Source organism: Eublepharis macularius, chromosome 14 (assembly GCF_028583425.1).
Source record: "Eublepharis macularius isolate TG4126 chromosome 14, MPM_Emac_v1.0, whole genome shotgun sequence".
NCBI classification, from domain to species: domain Eukaryota; kingdom Metazoa; phylum Chordata; class Lepidosauria; order Squamata; family Eublepharidae; genus Eublepharis; species Eublepharis macularius.
The window spans coordinates 32,648,984-32,664,774 of record NC_072803.1 but is presented as its reverse complement, the minus strand read 5'-3'; the positions used below and the strand labels follow the sequence as shown (position 1 = coordinate 32,664,774).

At 46.6% G+C, this 15,791-nt stretch overlaps 1 protein-coding gene across 6 annotated transcripts in view; it reads right to left on the bottom strand.

The window, feature by feature from the left end:
- The window catches only part of TACC1 (transforming acidic coiled-coil containing protein 1), a 93,646-nt gene that overhangs the window by 53,409 nt on the left and 24,446 nt on the right, over positions 1–15,791 (bottom strand). For 2 of the 6 annotated variants that reach the window (XM_054997168.1, XM_054997169.1), the window contains exons 1-2: positions 7,632–8,223; positions 4,530–4,633 (exon numbers count right to left, since the gene is read on the bottom strand). The exons of 2 other annotated variants lie outside the window; for them this stretch is intronic. In XM_054997168.1, the coding sequence (XP_054853143.1) occupies positions 4,530–4,633; positions 7,632–7,822 (295 nt within the window). In that variant the 5' untranslated portion in view covers positions 7,823–8,223. Of the gene's footprint in view, positions 1–4,529; positions 4,634–7,631; positions 8,224–15,791 lie in introns of those variants that run through there. 2 more of the 6 variants (XM_054997173.1, XM_054997170.1) reach the window with 1 other exon arrangement.

The window sequence follows — 15,791 nt, the reverse complement described above, 5'->3', positions numbered from 1 at the left end:
CAGAGGTTTATGAAATTCTGAACAGTGAACAGAGGGGTCTGCTCTTCCTCTCTCATAAAAGAACTTGGAGCGACCTATAGAAGTTGAATTTTACTATGTTCAGGTAAGATGGAAAAGGTACTTGCTCAAACAACAATTTATTTTTTATTTATTTTTCAGATTTTTAGAATGCCTCTCCCTCAAAACAAGGTCTAAAGTGGTTTACAACATTACAAACACAATAAATATTACACATTAACAGGGCTTTTTTTCAGCCGGAATGCAGAGGAACAGAGTTCCAGCACCTCTTGAAAATGGTCACATGGCCTGCGGCCCCGCCCCCTGATCTCCAGGCAGAGGGTCGCTTAGACTGCCCTCTGCAATCTAAGTGATCACGGGGCAGGGCGACCAGCCATGTGACCATTTTCACTGAGGGCGATTTAAACTTTAAAAAACTCCCCCCTTGTTCCAGCTGATGCAAAGTGACGTCACTGTGCAGTCCTGAGTTCCACCACTGAGTTCCACCACTTCTTTTCCCAGAAAAAAGCCCTGCACGTTAAAAACTAAAAAATATGTCCCAGAAGAATACAACAAGTGGTGAAATAAAAAGGTGGCAAAAATTATATGAGACATAGTGGCTGGTTAAAACCTGCTGAAACAATTTTGCCTTGCATGCCCTGTGGAAACTAGAAAGTATGTGTATTATCGGACAGATCATTCCACTAGGACGGGGCTGCCACAGAGAAGGCCCTCAACCTGGTAGAAGAGAAATTAGCCTCTTGGAGGCTGGGCATAACCAGTAAGCAGATGTCATGGGGTGATCGTATTGGGAGAGGTAGTCCTTCAGGCAAGATGATCTCAGACAGCATAGTGCTTGAAAGGTTAAAATCAACACCTTGAATTTTATCTAGAAGCCAGTTAGAAGCCAATGCAGATGCTGTAAAATAGGCTGCATAAAGGCAAAACATGATAAATTAGTCAGGAACCTAGCAGCTGCATTCTGAACCTGCAGTTTACAGAGCATCTTCAAGGGCAGCCCTGCAATGAACAAATTGCAGCAGTTTAAAGTGGAGGTGACCGTGGCATAAATTACTGTGGCCAGATCTGACTGAGACAGGTAGGGGGCAAGTGAGCAAGCCTGGTGAAGATGGTAAAATGCCAATCTTGCCACTGTGGACACCTGTTAATCCAAGGAAAACAAGGTACCCAACCGAACCCACGGGCTTTTCACATAACCTACCAAAGATAATTGGACCCCATCAGGAGCTGATACCTGCACCCCCTCCAGAGGCCTGCCGCTACCTTTGAAAGGGGATTACAGAAATTCAGGGAGGAGAGGATTATCTACAGCTACTAGCCACACAAGTCAAATTGAACCTCCATGTATAGAGGCAGTATACCTTTGAATACTAAAAAGTGGTGGAGAGGGTTGTTGCCAGCTTGGGGGGGGGGGAGGAATGCTAGAATAGAGAACCCCCTGATCTGATCCAGGTGGGCAGCCTTTATGTTCTTAAGCATGTCTTCGGTTTCAACAGAATTACATTGAACGAAAGCCCTCATTAGTTACCAGACCATCCATGCAAAGGTGATCCATTTCCTTGATATTCTGCTTTACTGTTTAGCATTTTACAGTCGCTGCACAAGGGGGACAAACTTTGTGAGATGTTCCTCTTGACTTCTGGCCTGGCTCGTATAACTTGCCACACAGAAGGCAACCAGCGCTCACAGCACAACCATCCCACTCTGGCAATGACAGCAATGTTCGCACGCATTGCCTCCTCCCTGGCCTCAAATAGTCAGCTGCCTACGAAAGATCAGAAAAACAGCAGCCCCTTGGGCAGGGCTTCACCAACCCAAGGCCTTGAAAAAGGGCCTGGGAATGGGGATACATATTGTCAACAGGTGCTAGTGAGGCATAACGGGGAAGCCCACACCTTTGCCATGAACTCTCGGGGCAGGCCGCTTGCTCACAGCCTCAGCAGACCTTCCTCAAAACAAGAGCAAAAAATGCCAATCTACCGCACAGAGCCGGAAGCCAAGATTGCTGAGCCAATGTGAAGCGCTTTGGGGAAGTGTTGGGTAAATACTGGTGGGATTCTGCAGGCAGGCAGGACTAGAATGTTTCTTCTTGTTTCAAAGGAAAACAGGAGTTCTCAGGAATACAGACTCTGCACCAGACAGCAGATTTAGTGCAGAACTCTAGAGATACTAAGCTATCAGAGGGGGGAAACAGCCCTTTCAAGCAGCTGAAAGAGTTAATTCCAAAAGCTTAGGGTTTGCAAGTGATAGCTTGAAGGATGTCAGGTACAAATAATTCACCAAATGTCCTTTGGCCAACAGTTGGGGGATTTTTGGCAAGGTATCCCTGTGGGCTAAAGGAGACAGGAGTTTAAGGCAAGGTACAGGGTTGCCCCTGTATACTGTCTCTGCCATCAGCAGGGGCTGCACCAAGAGGCCTCTTTTCTTTCTCATTTGGTAACAACTGAAAAAATAAAACAGAAGAGTGAAGGAATAAAGTGAAAAGCAGTTTCTCCAACAGGTTGCATCACCCCAATACATTTGTTACAAAGAAGTCAGAGCATCAAAATGCCCAACTGGAAGCAAGAAACAGTTGCACGGGGGGGGGGGGGGGTGTTCAGCTATGAGTCATATCCTTGCTAGCAGAGAGTGACATTTCCTCTTTTATAAAACGATTCTGGTGTCTTAAAAAGCAAAGAGAGGAAAAGGTGGGGAGGGGGGTGGAATGCTATGAAACACAGATAAGCCACATACAGAGGCAGCTGGGATCTCCCACTAAAGCTGAAAGCAGCTGCTGTAACTGAGGATCACAGAGGACCAGCAGTTCTGCTAAGCACAAAAGTGTCTGAAGATCTATTGAATCACACAAAAAGCCATCAAACAGCTGCAGTGTTTGGAGACACATCATGTCGTCTCCTCTTGATGTGGCTGAAACAACGGCAGCCATGCGGGACCCTAACACAGATTGGGAACACAATATGTTTTACCCAATGGCAAAAACAGCAATGTCAAAAACAAGAACATAAAGCCATGTAATACCTTTCATTACGATCAACCAAAATGTCACAAAACAGCTCGCAAGCTTTCAAATTCACCTGATGAAGGATAGATGTTACCAAAATAGAGGGTGGGGGACAGAGGTCAAGATCTGAACTTATCAGCATCCTGGAAAAAAACCATACCCCATCATGCAAACTTAAAATGATGATGGTGTCCGGTTGCAGCCTTGGCTTTTTAGGAGCAAAAAAGTTACTTAGCGAAGTTTTAGATCTGAAAAAACAGTGCTGGGAGGAAGGCTTCCCGAATCATTCCTCTGCATTTCCCCCAATCCCAGTCAGGGCTGTGTGTATGTTTTACACATGAGAGCTCATTCATGAAACTCCCAGCATGGTGTCTGATTTGGCCCTTATCAATTGCTGGGCCAGCTATTTTCCAACAACCTCCAGCTGTCATGAGTAATCTTTTCACTGTGGGACCCTCCCACAAAACCCATTTTGGAAAACTCTGCACCACACTGAACAAGCAACTTAGAACAAAGGTTTTCTTCCACTTCCCTGTATGGTGCTTACATGCAGCGTATGCTACTGGGTTTCTCCTTATATAGCTCAGCTAACAGGCTTCTCCACTACCCACTGCTGCAATTTCCCTACTCACACCAAAGCCCCAACCCACTGAACTGACTGCTGTTACTGACAGGCTGTTTCAAAAAGCCTTCTTGGGGTTTAGCAGAGAACTCCCCATTCTACAGCTTCTGCTAGCTGTGCTCCAAACAGGCCGTCTCATATTCCTCACCTGAGCTCAGGAAATGCACTAAGCCTTAAAAGGAAAAACACAACCCCAAATAAGTTGCCTCATGCATAGAAGGTGGTGTAGTGTACTGGTTAAGAGACTGAGTTGTGACCCAGGAAGGTTGTCAGTTCAAATCTCATTGGTGACATGAATTCACTAGGTAGCCTTTGCTCAGCCCCTTCTCTGGAATATGGGCAAAAGTACAAGACATCTTTACAAGGGATGCTATAGATTTGAGTCCAGTGGCACCTTAGAGACCAATAGGATTTTCAGGGTGTAACCTTTCAAGAGCCCCCTGAGAAAGGGAACTCTGACTTTAGAAAGCCTTACACTCTGAAAATCCTATTGCTCTCTAAGATGCCATTGGATTCAAATCCTGTTGTTCTACTGCAGACCAACAGGGTTACCCACCTAAAACTATAAGGATCGTTATCTGAAGACTTATGAATGCTGAAAGCACAATGTAAATGCTAAGTATGAGTATTATAGGCTGCTTGACAAGGTTTGCTTCTAGGACAGGCAGCAGATTTTGGGTGCCATTAAATGCACCAGAGTCCAACATCAGGATAAAACGGTTCCTTATATCATGCTAAAGACATCCCTGTACTGAGAGGTTACTGACCACCCACCAAAGTCCAAGGATATCCAACCTGCTCAGGATTTATATCAAGGTCCAAGAAACCATCAACCTGCATCCACCTGGCTTCTACAAAGGGGAAGTAAATAGCTCGGCGCCTCTTTACCTTGGGACTCAGCCTCAGGCTCGAACAGGTCAACGAGCTCCTTTCCTGGCGAGCGTATTGGGGTCTCTGCCTCAGGGGTCTCAAAATTGCCTTCCGAATCCGAACTGCCAAGGAGGAGGGGAGAGAAGGATGAATTAGCCACTTCCAAAGCAGCTGTGAATACATTCTTGGGTAGGGGTTTACCAACCTTCCACAATTCTGCTGCGTAGTCAGGACATCTCAGAAGGTCTTGCTGATCAGACCAAAGGCCCACCTAGTGCAGGGCTCTATTTCCAATATTGGTCAGCCAGATGCCCCAGGAGGCTCACAACCAGAGTAGGAAGGTGACATCCATCCCCTGACGTTTATTCCCAGCATCTGGTACTCAGAAGTTCAAGCTACATGGAGGTTCTATAGTTCTATCACAGCTAAGAGACTTTTAGTGACCTTTCCACCATGGTTCATTCAACCATGCAAATGTGTTAAACTGACAGTGCAAATCCCTTTCCCTCAATGAGGAGGAGATGTCACAATTATGCTCAGTGAAACCTGGGATTTGGGATACTGCCTTCCAGGATAGGGAACAGGTGATTCAGTAGCAGCTTCCACAGTCGTGTATACTGGTCTTTGTGAAGCTGAAGGAAAAAGCAATTTCCTCAACACCATCGCTGCCCCCTTGGTGTTGATGTGACTGAATAAAGTGCAGCTTATTTGTTGACATGCTTCATGCTTTACCCCATCTCCTTCTACTAGATGGCGATTCCACCCAGAACACAGCCAGGGCCACAGCTTCTCTCAAGGGCATGCAGCTCCCACTAGCAAGCGGGGAAAGAAACAGAAATGCCAAGGGAATGCTTTGGTTGGGCCTGTTTTTTGCTGCATGCCTGGCCCCTGCATTTCAAGACACTCTCGATATGTGAGGGAACAAAAGGTGAATGCCTTTAAGAACCCGCCCCACCAAACATAAAAGACGCAGCACAACGGTTGATTTCTCCCTGCCAAGTGTGCGCACGTGCGCATGCTCTAACACACACACACCCTGTTCAAGTCCTCTCACTGCTGTGTTTATGCCGAAAGAAATCTGCCTTCTTGTTTAACCCTCCACTCCACAAGGGCATCTACAGTGGCCCATCTCTGGGTAGGAACACCTCCCACCAGCTAGAGCAGGGCTACCCTATGCGGGAGCTACAGCAACTCTAAAAGCAGAAAAGCAGGGGCTGGGACAGCTAGCATCAGAGGCATGGCAACAGGCACAGGATGGAGAGAGCACCCCGGACTTAGCGGAAGGTGATGCTCCGGGTGACAAAGAAGTCAGAACTGCAGACGGATATTGGAGGAATTCCCAAAATGGAGTTCTTGTAAACTCAGCCCTAGAAGCCTTCATTACAGCTTCACATGTTACATGGCAGCTTGGGTACGTTAGGAGTTCCCACATAAAGCTCAGGTCAGCAGCTATTTTTACCACCTCTGAAGAGATGGGAGAAAGAAAACCAGCACACACGCATCCTCTCTTCAAAGCAGAGAGCTAGCAAAAAGCTACACTGCTATATCCCTGAGTCACCTCCATACACCATTATTCCTCAAAGTCAACTAAGAACTGGCCTTGCCCTCCGAAGATCAGATTCCGCCCTATGGCCGCCAGTGACTCATCCCCAACATGTGACATGGGGAGGGTACATATTCCCAAACACATGGGGATGTGCAACAAAGAACTGCAGCTAGGCCTGGCTCCCTGGTGCATGGCCACTGCTTTTTGAGGATGTACATTACCCCCTTCACATCAAATTTCTTATTGCAGCAAAACAGCAGTTGCTGCACTTAATGTGGAAAGGGGCTTTCTGTAGAACAGCTTGCAAAGGCCCTGCTTTTTGTACCTGGTCTCACGCATGGAGGGGAGAGCCATAATGAATAAAAGAGGTTTTAAGCATGGGCAGAGTGCCTCTCTAGCACCACTGCCAGCCTCTATATAGATATCTGGCATAGAGGAGGAAAGGTTCCCTACCCAAAAGGTGCACCAGCTGAACAGCGTGACACCCTGGCCCTTCTCATTTTGCCAGCCACATAATAGATGAGTTGTTTTGACTATTTAAAGGCAGGAATTCAGCTTAATGACACTTTCCTCCAGAACCCTGTTTCTATTCTGGTTCACCAATTCAGTCTTGGAGCAAGAGGTAAACAGCAAAGTGCCTCTAAGCATGTGCAGACTGCCACTGACTGCTGTAACCAGATCACAATCCCTGAGCTAGTAGTAGATGGAAATAATTCTGCATAAAAAGGTTAAGTGACTTTCAAACAAGCTTGGTTCCTAAAAAATAACTCCAAAATGTGGGGGTTGTTTTTAACCAGAAAGCCCTGATCTTTTAATCTTCCCTCAAAATATATGCAGAACACATTCCTCTAATCACAGAGTAATGACAATAAGCCCAGCTTTGCATTATCCCAATAGTGAGATAAATGCACTTTGCACACACTCAGAGGTGTTGCATCATTTAATATTCTCACTTTTCTATAGTCACACGCTGGCACTCTGACCAAGCTCTCAAAATTATTCACTAACAAATAAAGAGCCACTTCCTATACTATTATCCTGACAGACATTCACCACACAGGGGCACATTCAAAAGAGAGCTTTGAATGCGTGGGCCTCCAGTTTCAAAGGCCAGTTCATACATACACATTTCCCATTTGCTCAGTGGAACATCAATGGATGACTTCCACTGATGAACTGGCCATTGTAGATGTAGAACCACACAGAACCCTCTACTGGCAGCAAGTGCAACGTTTTGCAGTGGAATCAGTTCACACATTCAGCTGCTAGTCATCAAGGCCTGGTTCACACACGCTTATACTGGAATTGGAATTCTGAGCAGCTGTCTCTTCAAACTGAATCCAATGAAAGTGTTTGGAGCTCAGGCGAGTTGCAGCTCGATCTGGGATGGTAGCGTGCACGTGTGAACCACACATCCATAAAGGGTACCCCCAAGCCCCTTAAGTTACATGCATGCGTGTGAGCCGACCCGGATCCCAGGCAGCGTCCGCCCAGCGGCAAACCCAGGTTCGCCTCTGTGTAACGTGTGAAACGGTCATTCCAAGCCCAGGCATGCCGAGGCTGCGCGGACTTGCCTGAGGCTCAGCGACTTCGTCTCCGCCCGCGCGTCCTCCTCGTCGTCCTCCAGCCCCGGCGCCGCTCGAAGCTCTCCGTCTCCCCCGGCAATGGCATCCTGGTCGGGCCCCCCTCCACCGCGCACCGCCGACCACGTCCACTTGGCCCACTGCACGGGAGACAAGATCTGCCACGACGAGCTGAAGGCCATCGGGGCGCGCTCCTGCCGGGCAAGCCGCCTGGCCCCGCCGCCGCAGCGCCTTCAAAATGGAGGGGAAGGGCAGGCGAGCCGACGAAAGAAGCGCCAGCGTTCCGGGGCCGATCCGGCACGGATGTGGTTAGCCGTGAGCCATCCCCGCTTCCCTTCCTTCCCCGCCTTGCAGCGGCTTCCTCCCGCCCCACCGCCGCCGGGCAGGCTGCCTGCGGAGGCGCGCCGGCGCTCCGGCTGCTTGCTGCCTGGCGCGACGCGCTCTGCTCGTGCTTGCGGGCGAAGCGCCACAGCCCGCCTTCCTCTCTCGGTCCCTTCGCCCAGGCGCCCTACCGGGCCGGGGAGAAAGCTGAAGGCGGCGGGGACGCCTCCTCGAACGGCCGTCCCATTCCTACAGCGCTGCCGTCACCGGTCCCCGCCTGGCTGAGGATGCTGGCGCGCCGGCTCGCAGCATCAGCTGGCAGCCGCGGGGGGAAGCCACAGCAGGAGTGTCCCGAAGGCCGCCTCCCTCCCTCCCGCTCCCCCATCCCCACCTTCAGGCGGGACGGACTGCGCCGAGGGGAGGGGCCAGGGCAGGCGCGGAGGAGGAGGGCGCAGCGACGCCCCCTGCTGCAAGCTCGCGCGATCCTTCACACGTTACTTTTTAAGAAGCTGTATCCCCAAAACAAAACGTACGTGTGAACTCAGCACGCGACGAGGTTGCAAACAGATATACAGGTATCCAGAATTAGGGAGCTAGCCTCACCTAAATTGTGAAATGGCTTACAGCGATCATGCTCGTACAGGGGAGGAATAGCAGCGCTCATGGAAAGGCTAAGATCCTAAAGGTACTTACAAGAAAGCAAATCACACTGGAATCAACAAATTGACCTCAATTCATACATGACAACATCCAGCAAACGGCTCCAATTTTGTGTAATAAAAGAACTTCATAGCAAGGTCATCACTTGTCCACACAGCAACTCAGTATTAGAGGTCATTGGGATCCCATTCACTCCCATACAAGCCCCCCTAGATATAATGGCAGCAGAGGCATTAACCATGCAATCTTGTTTTTAAATGCATGTCTCTCATGATTGCTTACATTTTGGCCACACAATAGTAAATCCCACCAACCTGACCTAGGTTTGGGTGGCTACCAGGCCAGCTCAGTAAATGCATGTATTGGACCTAATTTCCAAGCAAAAGTAGTTTACTTTTTGTTGTGAGCACATACCCAGAGAGTCACTTGCTAGGGCAACTAACGTAGCATAAAAGCAATTAAAATTACTATTGTTGGGGTCAAACCATGAGAGGAGGCATTCAATGACAAGGCTGACTACCTCCAAAAGCTTTTGAACTCTTCTTGTTCCCATCCAGGGCTGAACACACAAGATGTTCAAGTTTGATCCAGTTATCCATTAGGATTGGGAAGGAATTAGGTGTTGGATTAGCATAAAACTGGCCAGTTTCTTAGGGGCTGGACAAGAATTTTTTTTGGATCTCCTTAAATTAACTCATGTCAGGATCCTTTTTTTGTTGTTTTGTACTGGAATATGGTGCTATAAAGATTGATAAGACCAAACCTGGGATAGCAGGTACAGGGCTGGTTGCTAGAACACAGTTATGGCTAATTGCCGAGCACCCTGAGGCATCTATGGAGAAAGTCTGTTCCTAAAACAGGCCACCATTTGCTGGAGCAGCAGGTTGGGTTGCAGAGGGGATTCCCTTAGTGTTGGGCAGCATCGGCCAAGTCCTTAGCAGCTAGAGCAACATTGTAATGATTTTAAGTAAATGTGTGTATGTGTCTTTAAATGCTTGGTGTGGTATAGATGAAGATTGGGGGTGAGAGAGGGAAGAGTGAGTGAAATGATTGGTTGATGACTGAGAGTGTAGGTGGAGTGAATGCAGTTTTAGACCGAGAGCTGAGAGAAAATATTTAGTCAGGGCAAGAGAGGCAAGCTGTGTGCGGCATGAGTATTTTTAAGCAGCTCTGAGAGAAATATAACCTATGTGGAAGCCTGGACTGTGTGGTTGTGAAAGAATATTCAGTCAAGGAAAAGCAGGCAAACTGTGTGTGCCTGAGAAAAGGTCTTACTTGTAATTGAAAGAGAAATTAATATCAAAAGCAAGCAAACTGTGTGAAGCCTGAGAGAAGATCTGTGTGACTGGGTTTAAGTAAAGTAACTTTAAGAACTGAGAACTACTCTTTTGAAACCATCAAGTTTTAGAAATAATATGAAACCGATACACTTCTTATAAAAATAAAAGTTTACTTTTTTAATATCCCAGATTATCTGTCATTCCTATATTCCATTCCTTTCCTCAGGGCCACATAGTACCATGAAAAAGCCTGACCCTTGGTCATGTTACTAAAAGGAGAAATTTAAGTTATTCTAGAATTTAATTCCTGATGGCAGGAATCTACCAAGAGGGAGCAAGAATAAAAAAGCTTCAAGACCAAGAGTGCAATCCTAAACAGAGTTACACCAGTCTAAGCCCATTAAAGTCAATGGTCTTAGACAGGAGTAACTCTACTTAGGATTGTACTGTGAATCTACCCAAGAGAAAGGAAGAGGATGCAACAGACATGTTGTGGGAATGGGATGAGCCTTGGCACTTCTCAGCACAGTTAGAATGCCGGCTGTGATAAACAAAGCTGGTGGTAGCACCAGCCAAGTCTGGAGTCAGGATGGAGTTGCCCAAATAAGGATAGCTTATTGGCTATCTCATTGAAACCCAATCTTAAAAGTCAAAGGCATCTTTGATGATTGCAGATGAACCGTTTAATAAATAAGACCAAGTTTTATCCATTAAAACAATAAATAAATGGGAAGAGACATTTAAGAAATGAGGATATCCCAACGTAGAGGAGCACAAGGGCAAGTGGTATTGATCTGTTATGTACTCTTCTGAAAATCACTCTTAGAGAGAACATGCAAGTTGTACCCACGTGTGTGTCGGCATACCTTGGGTTGTTGTTTTTTTACCTTGGAGAAACTCCTTGCATCAACTTGTGTATGTGCTACAGAAGCCTTGTGGGTTGCACACTTGTAGTGCAATCCTGTGCAGAGATGCTCCAGTCCAAACCCAATGAAATCAATTAACTTAGACTGGCGTAACTCTTCATAGGATTGCACTGTAAGTGACACTGGCCAAGCCCAGATGGCCTCATTTTTGCCCTGTGTATGTTGGGAGGGTGACATAAGACACACCCAACATGCCACTGCTGCTGCTCACTGCAGGACTAGAAAGACTGGTCCTCCTGGGCCTAGCTGACTTTCTAGGGAAGTCATCAGTCAGCATTGTCCTCCTCTCTGAGCAATAGTCTCCAACTTTTTCAGACCCTGGACAGACCTTTAAGCCCAGTCCAACACATATGACCCACTTTTAACTATTTCTCTGCTCCTCTCTCCCAGCCCTGACTTTCTCCTTATCCCCTTCCATGCTCGCCATCTTTTGGTTCTTCCTTCTCTTTCCCCCTTCTTTGAATGTTTATTTTTTAAAGAGAGACACAGTGACCCTATTTTAAGCCCTAAACCACCAGCTGAATCAATATCTTTGAGGAACCTCAAAGTTCCCTAGATGCTGTTGGAAAGACCCTTTAGTAGAGGAGGCTCTTCTGGCATTTTGTGTGAGCAAGAATACAGAGGCAATTGGCTTGAAAAAGCGGTAATCTCTATCCCATAAGGCAACAACAGAGGCCACGGCCTTGGCTTTCCAAGCGTGAGAAACTGCAGATGAAGACTGAGTTGTCAGCTAAAACATACTCATTGCTCTAGCATCAGGCTTCACTTTGCAAATGCAAAATGAGAAAAGATATGTAATTTATTAGAAAGGAATCAAAGTTCTGTAGAAAAATCCCATATGTCAAAATACTCATAAAAATTCTGACATAGTTTGAGCTTCCTACAAGCTCTTCTGCGGGAGAGCAAAGTGATGGATTACACAGCTGAAGCCTTCATGGTAAACAGGGTCTGAAATCACCACCGACAAAAAGAAACAGTGCACACGCACATGCACAGTGCACGCGCGCGCACACACACACACAGAGCCCATTCTGATCTAGGGACAATGGTTGTAGCCGGTTTCCTCCCATCAATGCCCTTGACTTATTTACATTCTTGACTTTCTGCTCTCACTCCCCCATGCAACCCATTTCCTCCTCCTGCTTTAGCTGAAGGTACAGCAAAAGCAGAACAAAGTTCAGGATTCATGCCTAAGGCTACACTCACACACTATTGAATATTGTGCTACTGTTGCCCTGTAATACTGACAACTGGATTGCATTACCCATACAGGAAACTCTAGTGGCAAATTATTGCTGTAGAGCACAGACAGAGCAACATCTGCATGCAGAGCATGCATGCAGAGCATGCATGGATGCAGCCTAGGTGGTTAACAGACAGTAGCAGAGATGGGTATCACAAGGACTAACACTATCCTAAAGGTACATTTCAGCAATTTTAATGCTGTGAGTGCATGTAACATCCATGGGGTATAGATAGCAAGATTTCTTTTTGAAAGTTCATTTAAAACTCTCTTTTTCTAAAAAAAGAAAAGTCAAGGCATTCTCCCAAATAATTATGGGCCCATCACCTGTTTGTGAGGAACCAGGATGAATGAGACTCATTAAGATAAGCACATGTGAAATCTTTTCTTTGTGAAGATGCAAACCTACTGCTCCCCATGCACCATCTCATCAATGCAAGTATCCATAATTAATGAACTGGAGAGGAGGGAGTCATAAACGGGTGAGGAAGTCAACTCACACCAAGATTTTCATTATTGTTATCCCTGCAAAGAAGTCACACTACGCATGACACAGGAGCTCTACGACTGGAATTCCAGATGCATAAGGACCATAAAAACAAGCACTGAGGCAAGGACTTCCTGGGCAGTGGCAATGTCATTTCCTCTACCAGCCCCTATTCCCCCTCCCTACTGCCTCCAGTTCCCCCCTTCCAGCCTCACTCTGGTGCTGCTCCCATTTTCCTTCCTTTCCATCAATTTCCCTCATCCCCTCTCACCTGCTGGATCTGGTTCCACATCCTTCCATTCTCACCTCCTTGTCCTCTTCCTCCTCCTCCAGGCACAATTTTGGGTTGCTGCAGCAACCCAATGTGCCACATGAACTCTTGGAGATTTTTTCAATGCCTGTGCAGACATCACTTTTAACACTAGCAGAGGGTTGCCTCTTTTTAACAATTCAGTTGCCCACTCTCAACTGTAGCTGCAGTGTGACTTTTTAAAAAAAATTGCATAGGGACCACCTTTTGGCTACAAGAATTAATACAGATATGCCCTCAGGGGGCATTGCTTGAAGGGTTTTCCACAGGTGCAAAGGAGCACCTTTGAACAGACTTCCTAATTTTAGAATATGGGTGGGAAATTCCGACATAGTGGAAGTAGAACTCCACAGAGAAAGGAAGGAGGGATTTGCTACCCTTACACAACCACCAAGTACCAAGAAGGAACACACAGAGCGGCAGCAAGTGATTTGTTCCAAATGCTGGCATCCTCTGAGGCCACGAGCTCAGCTTTCTTGGCCCTGAGTCTCTGCAGAGGAAGACGGAGTTGTCAGCTAAAATATTTCAATTGCTAAATATGTTTTTGGAAAATAAAGCAAAAATGGTACAAATGTAGTTTATTGTAAAAATATGAATGTCCTCAAGAGGATCCTGGAAAAAAAGACCCTAGATATTTTAAGATTTTTATAAACTCTTCTTTGGGGAGGGGGAGAAATGGCATTTTTTAAAAGCTCTTGCATGCAACTTTGCTTTGTTGGTTTATGGCTCGACTGGAGATCTGCTTTCCACCCTTTATCTTTTTAAATTTTGTAATATCCAGACTGATGAAGAGTTCTGGTGAGCTTGAAAGCTTGCACAATGTGTAATGTCAGTTTGGTTGGGTCCTAATAAAAGGTATTACATGGATTTTATTCTTGTTTTGCACTGTTCATGTCTAAAATGGAGTGTGGGTAGTTGAACCCTCCTTATGTCCCCACAATTATGGCTGCAGGCTCTGTTCTCCCAGCCTGGCTCCAACAGAAGCAGCAGTTCAGGCAGAGGAGAAAAATTAACTGAAGCAACAAAGGGGTGAGGGTTCAGCTCCCCCCATCTACACACCCCTTTTGGTGTAAAACTTAGACCTCACCTCTACCTATACCTGCCCTACCTATGAGTGAAGTAGATGGGAACAAACAAACATGGCTGCCCCAATGCATCTATATCAGCCCTCAGAGTCTGATCTATTAACTATAAAGAAAGTTGGATCTACTCCTACATCACAACAGCCAAGGGACTGAAATCCTAAGCATGTCTGTAAATAAGTACCACTGACTTTAGTGGTTAAGTGTACAGGATTGGTACTTGAGTTGTCCTAGTTCAAATATAAATTCTGATATAAACATATCAGCTTTTTTCATGCCAGCCAGTCTCTGATGGCCTCAATTCTCCCTCTCCCAACATCCCATCTACAATATGGAAATAAAGATACTGATCAGCAGGGCTTTTTTTCAGGGGGAATGTGGGGGAACAGAGTTCCGGAACCTCTTGAAAATGGTCACATGGCTGGTGGCCCCACCCCGATCTCCAGACAGAGGGGAGTTTAAATTGACCTCCACGCCGCTGAGCAGCGTGGAGGGCGGGGGCGGGGACACCAGCCATGTGACCATTTTCTCTGAGGGCAACCCACTGAGTTCCACCACCTCTTTTCCCAGGAAAAAAAGCCCTGCTGATCAGCCTTATAGAACTGTTATAAGACTTACTGAGATAACTTTCTGAATGCCTGAAATGTGATTTGTAAAAAATGCTAAACGTTACTAAATTTTGCTGTTTTACTCATGTGTGTATAGAGGCCACAAGGCATGGTGGTCATGTGGAACGGGTGCCAGAAAAGGGCACAATGCATGGGAGTTACACAAGAGAAAGAGGGCCTATGTCGTGGCTCCATCACAGAGTCCAGCCTATGCTTCTGCTAGCCTCTCCAGTACTGATTTGCTGACAGCTCCTGGGCTCATATAAAGCTAAAACCACCCAGGCATGTGCCCTACAGTTAACTGAGAGCCAAACTACAAGTGACGTCTTACACAGGTTGGACACCAGTCGGCTTCCCTCAAGTTTTGATGGGAAATGTAGGCATCCTGGTCTTGCAGCTGTAATGGAGAGCCAAGCTGTAAAACCAGGGTGCCTACATTTCCCATCAAAACTTGAGAGAAGCTGACAAGTGTCCAACCTGTGTCAGGCGTCACTTGTAGCTTGGCTCTGTGTCTAAAAGATGTGTTCTGGGAAGAAAGAACCACTCTGATCAGGAATCACAGCTCAATGTTACCTTGGACCCTGCTGCCCCAGATGCTATAAATGCCAGAACTCTGATCTAGAGCATGTACTGTGATACCATGAACAGAGTACTTCTGATCCCAAGCAGACTGCATTTCCCTTATCGTTGCATACTACTACTAACCTTCTTCCAGGGAGATGTCAAAGAAGGACTGGATGGGTATTGTATTATATATGCTAGTGTGGCACTAAGATTCTTGAGTTGGGGCACACTCATCTAAAAAGGTCCACTGGCCCTGGAAATCCAGGTGCAATGGCTTGAGACACTGATCAGACAGACAGACACAGACAGACAGACAGGACTGATGTAAATGTCTGACGCAGCTTTGATTACATTGCTGCATTTAAGAGCTACGCATAGCCCTGTGAATAACAGCACTAAAGCAAGAGGAGGAGGAGGAGATGTGCCAGAGCCAGTGCCTCGTCCACTGCCAATTATTGAGCTGCTGCTCAGCAAATTCCTTTAAATCAAAACTTTGGGATGAGGACCTGGAAAAGCTAGAGGCGGTTAAGGAGGAGGAGGAGGAGGAGGTTAGCATCAGCAACATCCTTCAGTTGTCAAGGCAGTACAATAAGTGCTGCCAAGAAGGGGGCCTCCTGCCAGGCAAAGAGGACAAGAGAGGGAAGGAATGAGCAGAACCCACAAAAGGCAT